At 38.1% G+C, this 8,232-nt stretch overlaps 1 protein-coding gene across 1 annotated transcript; it reads left to right on the forward strand.

Annotated features, from left to right (window-relative positions):
- Nucleotides 1-249: 249 nt before the first annotated feature.
- On the forward strand, nt 250-8,232 carry tmem41b (transmembrane protein 41B). Its single transcript, XM_042422025.1, has 7 exons — nt 250-515; nt 3,135-3,252; nt 4,447-4,575; nt 4,917-5,010; nt 5,841-5,945; nt 6,299-6,437; nt 6,533-8,232. Exons 1-7 carry the CDS (start codon nt 419-421, stop codon nt 6,700-6,702), a joined length of 852 nt encoding a protein of 283 aa, XP_042277959.1. The 5' UTR covers nt 250-418; the 3' UTR covers nt 6,703-8,232.

Raw genomic sequence — 8,232 nt, forward strand, 5'->3', positions numbered from 1 at the left:
ACACAGTATTACATTGGGGAATTTGCTCAGAAAGACATCATGGAAAGTAGGCAATCTTCTAATTAATCACTTAAGAGTAACAGGGAGAATAGATAGAATTTAGTTGGGTTTTTTTATCTATAGGTAATGCACCTATAAACGGTTTGCCAACCGCTAATAAATCCGAAGAAGAAGAAGAAGAAGAAGAAGAAGAAGAAAAAAAGAAGAAGAAGAAGAAGGAGAAGAAGGAGAAGGAGGTAACCATGGAGACGGTGACACTTTGCCACAGTTGGGGGCGCTGTTGTGGATCGTACGGGGTTAGATGCTCGACGTGAAGGTAAAAGGTCAATCTGTGTTAACGTGTCAGCAGACTGTCGGCACACCGGTGTCACTCCACCCGCAACGCAACGTTAGGTGACCTGTAACGTTTTCTCAAAAAATGGCCAAAAAACGGAGAGAAAGACGAGAGACCGACGGCCTGTCCTCGGCACAGGAGGAGGTGAAGGCGAATGCTACCGACCCTCTAGCGCTGAAAGGTAGGCTCGAGCGGCGGTGGCTAACTGGTTAACCTGAATGGAGAGCAAAGGGAAGGAAATACAGGCGACAGATTGAGCAATATTAACTGTTTGGTAACCTAATTTCTGCCTCTAGGTCAGTACGGAACAGGAGCTAATGTTATCTGGAGTAATACGGTTGTTACACAGACAGACAGCTAAAATTAGCTGACGACGATTTCGATGGCTAAGTTAGCTTAGTAACGCCAGAGCTAAAGAACAAAAACATACGATGTCATGTTGAAGTGGTTAAAATACAGTAGCTGACAGTTACGTCCCTTAAACTAGCAAGTGAAGATGAATAAATATCCCCCTATTATTAAAACAAGACAGGAAAATCTCAGATATTTGAGTGGTTTCATTCTGCTTCCCTGTCCAATAAAGCAGTGCTGGAGGAAGAGTTCAGATCCTTTTACTCGAGTACCACCCTGCAAAAATACTCCATTACAAGTCTTGCATTTGAAAACGTGTATTTACCGAAAGGTAATAAAGCACTCATTACAGAAAAATGACCCCTTTGAATGTTACACTATTATACATATGATATGATTAGATTATTATTCAGTAATGGAAAGTATATTTAATCAAGTACTGTGCTTAAGTACTATTTTGAGGTGTTTTACTTGAGTATTTCCGTTTTATGCTACTTTTCACTTATACTCCTCCACATTACAGAGGGGAAAACATATAATAATAATGATAATATTACTCTAACCAGACGAACAATGCATACACAGACAGATCTACTTTATCTAAAGATAAAACTAAAACTGAAAACAAAACTGTTATGAAACAGATATCATTCCATTAATCAGAGTCACAAAGCTAGATCATCATCATCTCCCTCTGTGTACATTTACACATGAATATCTGCATACAGTACGCTGTTAAAAGTTTTAGGAATATTTAACTCGTACGTTGAGCTGCCACCATTCCCTGCAAAACCTGCACTGGATCTATGGAGCTCATAAATCCAGAACATTTTTCTTTCTGGTTGTCTAAATGGCCAGCTTAAGATCAAAAATTTAACAGAGCATGTATCCTGCTTTCTAACAAAATATCCTCGAACAAAATCCAACAAATCAAATGAAAACCGTCTCCTATCCCCTTGAAGTGAAATAATTAGTGTCTGTGCTGATGGCGGTGTCGTCAAATTATGCTTATTTGTGTTAAGAACATCGAACAAGGCATTAGAGTGTCCAAAAAAATCTATAAATTATATCTCTATTGTAATTATTTTTCACAGCTTGTTATCAGTTGCAACAGTTGCAGAACTTTTGTTTGTACTTTGAAGCCTTGAGTGTTATCTGAAATTTGATGATGCATTTAAATAGCTTTTACAGGAACTACAACATGCCTTAACTTTATGTTGGTCCCGCTGAATAAATCCTATTGAAGCAGCAGTGCAATGAATTGTTGTATCAACAAAGTCCAGCAGCACAACCTATTATAACCGTGAGCAGGGTGAGCATAACACCAGTGTGACAGAGAGCAGGACAAAACCTCTGAGCTGATGGCAATGCTATGAAGTTATGTTTATTTGTTTTAATACCATTAAATAAGGTTTTAGTGTCTGTAGAGTTTTGTTGTTAGTGTGAATCAGCCCCTGTTCTTGCCTCTCAAGCGCTATTATATTCAAATGTGCTGATAATGTGTGAAAGGCACAAACTGGAGTTGAGTATGTTTGTAAGTTATTTTTAGCTTGTTGTTGATTTCATCAATTGAAGAGCTGTTGATATGCTGTCTTTACTCTAAAACAATTATTTAACCTTCAAATTAGTAATTGACAGCTGAGTGTAATCCCACACTCAGCTGTCAATTTAAACTAGTGCTGTTATAAATCCCACCTTTTTATAAGGGGCATAATGTTCAGTTTTGGTTGAAACTGCTATAGAGACATGTTGAATTACATTGACTAATACCAAGTGTATAATACGTTGTCAACCCCATTTATTTTAGCGAGGGTCGACTACACAGTAGTGACCTTCTTATTGCAGTAATAAAGCCCTTAATAAAGTGTCAATTGAATGTATGCTAACATAATTAAGTCACTTCTCCTCTGACTCCACTTTGTTAAGTTCCAGCAGGATTTGTGGCTTTAGAGGATTTTTTTTTAAATGTATATCCCAGTGTCATCAGCACTTGGATGAATATGTATGCTTGGCTTGCAGATATCTGCACAGGACAGGGCAGCCCTAATTTCTGTCTTGATTTGTTTATTAGTCATAATTAGTATTAATTAGTTGCTAGTAATTTGCCTACAGTTTCCTGGTTCATTTCTCAATCATAATTCCACATTTCTGTAAAAAGCAAACTTCTAAAAAAGTAAATTTTTCCCTTCAACATTAACTGATAACCTGGAATTAACACCTCTTAACAGTTATTGTTTTTCCATGAAGTGTTTATTGAAAGCGTGATTTAACAGTCTGGTTCAGCAACAACAAGAGTCTCAGGGGGAAGACTCAGCTCCCTGTTGGGGCTTGAAAAAGTGATGCAAAATTTATAAGCAAATTACATAAGGCTCCCTGATAGCTAGTTGAGTCTGTTCTTATTATGAACTCTTTGTTAACTAAGTAACTTACTTTCTCTCCCTCCTCACAGAGGCTCATCACACTGCAGGGGGCTCAGCACGCATGTCCCTCCTGATTCTTCTGTCTATCTTCACCTGCTCTGCCTCAGTCATGTACCTGGTCTACAGGAACTTCCCAGAGCTTCCTGAGTAAGTTGCTTTATGGATTCATGGTGACAACTTCAAACTCTGGACATTAATTTTAATGGGTTTTTTAGGATACACAAAATTCAAAAGTTCAGTAACACCAAGGCCAGAAAAGTCAAATAAAAGCGAAACTGTCATTATTTTGTTGGCAGGAAAAAAAAGACACATATGAACTAGAAAATAAAACAAATGATTCCAGGAAAATGCCTATGAAAACAAGTGCATTTTAAGATGCAATATAAATATTTGTACTGATTTAGATTTTCTTAGGTATTGAGACAGACTGTTTAAAAAGCTTAATCACCTTTTAGTTTTCAGCCTCGACCTTCAAATAGCAGAGGACCAAAGGTTCTTTACTGTGGGATTAGAAGACAGCCAATATTTGTAATGGCGGAAGGGCCCGTCAGACTGGATGTAACGTCTTGTTAGTCAAAAGTAAAACATTAGTTAATTGGTCATCAAACAAGGCGAGTCTAGCACTGCTGCAGTGTGGGATCTACATGTTTTTGTTAAAGGCCTTGTTTCAAAGGTCTGGAACATTCAAAGTCAAACTACTGCAGACAAGCTGAGGCAGATGAAGGGAGGCATTAATATTCGACATGTTAAACGCATGGCTGACTTTTCCCAAATTTTTAGGTTGAATTGCAGAATTTCTCAGCGAAAAAGGTGAAACTGAGCTAGAAATTTTGACTTTATGTTCAAAATTCAGATGAAGTCGAACAGCTGAGGGTTTTTTTTCCACAGTGGATTTTACCGTTTTTAGCAATCAATCCACATTTAGGTAATTGCATGTAACATTATCTAGGTCAGTTTTGGGGACTTTTTTATTGGGGAAAAGTCTTTTCTTGTATTGCACTGACTATCTCGTTTGATGGAAGAGGACTGAATCATTTTATTATACAGAAAATATGATTAAACCAAGAACCAACCACTGGGGCACACCTGCTGTTAAAGGGGCCGACAAGGAAACATGATCATTTACAGAGACTGTGATCATTTATAGAGTGGAGAGATGAAAATAAAACCATGCATGCAGTTCCACCTACACTCACTCATTCTCTGTACCCATCAACGACACTGTGGTCCAATGCAGATGCAAAAATGTTGTATTGTGATGAAAACAAGTAGAAAGTATTTGTGTGGAATATGAATGACTGAAGTTCTGTGTGTTTGTTTTTTTTGTTTGTTTTTTTCCAGTGATGAAATGGAGAAAATCAAGATCCCTAAAGACATGGATGATGCCAAAGCTTTGGGGACTGTGTTGTCTAAATACAAAGACACCTACTACAGCCAAGTGTTGGTTGCCTACTTTGCAACTTATGTTTTGTATCCTTTGAGAAAATATATGCACCATGTAGCAACCATTTACTATTTATTGTCTTTTATGACAGGTTTTTTCCAGTTGAGAATGTTTGCACTGCTGCCCTGGACAAATTCAGGCCATGTAGCAACAATCCAATCAGTTCGTTGATTAAGTGTGCATTTCTTTATCGCTGTATGTCAACAGTATCTAATCAAATGTTCTACAAAGAGACAAAACTCAAGTATGCTTTGGGAAGGATACACTTTCGATTTATATATTATAAGTTTATTGATTTAACATGTGTATGTCTGTGTGATAGCCTTGTATGTTTTTACAAAGTTGTTTACTTTAACACTTCGATCAGCCTCCAGACATTTGCAATCCCTGGATCTATCTTCCTCAGCATCCTGTCTGGATATCTTTACCCTTTCCCCTTGGCTCTTTTCTTAGTCTGCTTGGTGAGTAAGAATGGTATGAAATGTGTGATTGAAAACAAATGTTGTATAACAAACAACTGTGCACATCTGCTCTTTTGCAAGAACAGATTGCGTCTCTTTAACATGCATTTTTCATCCACATTCCAGTGAAGCCAAAAGTTTGCAAACAAACTCTTGCACACTGTGCAGTGATACATTTATTTGTGATATTTTTTTGCGCTGGACCTTCATCAAGCCAAAGTTAAAATTTTTAATTTTGCAGGCATTTGGGAAGTCAACAGTGTAAAAAGCATAAACAATAAATTGGTATTAGCTGTGTTATTATTCTAACTCCACTCACAACACAAACACACTCAATTTGTGATTTTCAACTACCAAGAGTTGATTTGTCATGAAGTATTGTAATTTAGTTTTCTTTAAATAGTATTTTTCACAACTTAAATGTAACAAAGTCACTAGTCACAATATGCTACATGTCATGTGGCTGCATTGCATCATAGTTAATTGTAGCCACTCTTGGGTGGGTTTGTTTTTCTTCATCTGCTATGGTTTTCTTCTTTCTGTATAATTTATGTTGCTAATTCTGAGGGACGAACACATAAACACAATGTTTCCTGTAGCAACAAGGAGGGTCACTGGTTAATGCGTAAAAACACCAACGCCCTCAACCTCTGCTTTGAAACCACTTGCCCTGTATTCAGCATGAATAAATAGACCAATAATAGAGATAGTGGAAAATAAAGTATGATGGTAATTGCTAGGGTCGTAGTTAGCGGTGTATGTGTGTGTGTGTTGAAAACACTACTGGTTTTCTACTAATATGAATAATCATGTGTTTTGTCTTCTGGCAGTGCTCTGGCCTGGGTGCTTCCTTTTGCTACATGCTGTCTTATCTGGTGGGCAGACCCATGGTCTACAAATATCTCACAGAGAGAGCACTGAAATGGTCCCAGCAGGTAAGAGCTCCAACAGAAAATGTACTGTTAACTGAAGTTATATTTATAAGAGCAATTATCTGTTCAAGATGTTTGATTTGGATGTTTATTTTTACATACACGAGGAGGACAAAACTTCTCATAATAGAACAACACCACACCTACACCCTCAAAAATGACCATAGCGGTGAATCAACTGCTCTCTAACTGATCATAATAAGCTTCACAGTTAGATTCATTGCAGATTTGTTGTATTGGATGCATTATTTTGTACTGGTGTACCTGTTAAACTGATAACTCAGTGTACCTGTGTGTGTGTGTGTGCCTCCAGGCCATATGACTGAAACATCGTGTTCATTACTTTTTGTTTTCAGGTTGACAAACATAGAGATCATTTAATCAATTACATCATCTTCCTGAGGATAACCCCCTTTCTTCCCAACTGGTTCATCAACATCACCTCACCTGTCATCAATGTGCCTTTGGGGGTTTTCTTCATTGGTACTTTTCTCGGTAAGGCTGTCTTTTGTTGTATTTGATATCGGTGATATGTTTTGTTATTAAATGGTTTCATTGATTCTCTTGTGTTCAACTTCTCTCATTCACAGGAGTGGCACCACCATCCTTCGTAGCGATCAACGCAGGTACAACACTGTACAAACTGACCACAGCCGGCGAGGCTGTGTCCTGGAACTCTCTGGCTGTGCTCGGTGTGCTTGCCGTGCTCTCCATCTTGCCCGTCTGCTTCCAGAAAAAGCTGCAGCAGAAACTAGAGTAGAACACTGAACATCGCAGCACCTCATCTGCTGTCTGATCCCACATCCCCATCCCTCGGCTCAGGAACACGCAGCTGTCACTCAAGTTGCTCTGCCTCGGTCTCATACACAGCTGCTTGTGGTGCCTGTGGAAGAATCTCTGAACACCGACACAACAAGCACTCATTGACCACAAAATGCATGCAGTGGTGGGTTGTTCCTGATATTAAGTAAAGTATAAACTGGCCGCTGCTTGCACATATTTTTTGGTTTCTGTGAATTATGTTGTTTGTGCCACATCCTGTAAATAAGAGGAATTGCATTATTTGTTTTTATTGAAGGCACTGCTAATCGTTGTATGATTCTTGCCAGAGAATTAAAGGTGCTACTTGTAGGATGTTGAATTAAAACATGTTATTTTGATACTTGTATTTTTAAGAAAATGCAAGTACCAGTGGCTCTAAATGGCCTTCTATCCATCAGGAATAGGGCGTTTCTCTGTGCTTGCTAGAAACTGCTAAAAACATCACTTCACAGCATTCAAAAGGGATCCTGATTTGAACCCCTAGTAATTGTCATCAATACCTTGTTAAAGTTATTACAAATATCTGTATTTTTTAATCCCTAGAGCAGGTTTTCTTATAAACATTTGCCTTGAAAGTAGCATATCAATTACTACATCCTATTTGTAGCACCTTTTAAGATCCACTCCCTTTCTAATATTTATTTTAACATGCTTGTGTCTCAGTTGAACTTAATGAAGTGTACCACCACAGCACCTGGTGCTTGCCTTGGTAAACGTATGCAGGGTGGAGGAAGAAATGCAGTTACATAGGAGGACAAAAGGTAACACGGCTGATCTTAGTAGTGTGTTGATACATGGATGAGTTCCTGTGTTCTTCCTTGAAAGGTGCCTGGATCCACTGCCACATAAGACCCTTTTTATTTTCAAACCTTTTCTGTTCACGATAGTAATCTAAATCAGCTCTTTGTCACTGTAACTCATAAAGAGCAAGCTAAGCTGAGGTAATATTTCCTCACAGGATGATCTGGAAAGCATTTTCAATTGGTATTTATAATTGACAAGTGAATATAGACATCAAAACAGCAGATTCATGTCTTGTAAGATGCAAGCAACCCTGACATGTTGGTGAAAAGCTAAACAGAATTATTTTTTCTGTAAATGTAAAAAAAAAAAAATCACAAGTTTACAGACTCTCCTCATCAGATGGGTCTTGAGTTTTGCATATACTGATAATTATGCACTTCTATGTATGTGCTGAGATGTGCTTCCATCTCCACCCCTATGATTTTGTTCGCTACACCAGTATAGAACTGGGGATGTTGTCCAAGCTATGGATGATACACCAGTGCCCTTGATAAGACTGCCAACAGACTGCGAGGTATCTAAGCCTTAGCTTGCTTTTACTGCTTCCACTCTTCACTGGGAGAAATGTATTATGATGCCTGATTTGTGTCGTTAGTTTGTGTTCTTTTAATTGCGCTGAATGACTAATTTTGTCCTGTGTTATAAAAGCTTGCTGAATTTTTCA

Source organism: Thunnus maccoyii, chromosome 1 (assembly GCF_910596095.1).
Source record: "Thunnus maccoyii chromosome 1, fThuMac1.1, whole genome shotgun sequence".
NCBI classification, from domain to species: Eukaryota; Metazoa; Chordata; class Actinopteri; order Scombriformes; family Scombridae; genus Thunnus; species Thunnus maccoyii.

What these genes read in the sequence shown, in the direction of transcription:
- tmem41b (XM_042422025.1), top strand. Translation starts at nt 419, where the DNA reads ATGGCCAAAAAACGGAGAGAAAGACGAGAGACCGACGGCCTGTCCTCG. An exon ending in AACTTCCCAGAGCTTCCTGA is followed by an intron (nt 3,253 to 4,446) that starts GTAAGTTGCTTT and finishes GTTTTTTTCCAG; the next exon opens with TGATGAAATGGAGAAAATCA. An exon ending in CACTGAAATGGTCCCAGCAG is followed by an intron (nt 5,946 to 6,298) that starts GTAAGAGCTCCA and finishes TTTTGTTTTCAG; the next exon opens with GTTGACAAACATAGAGATCA.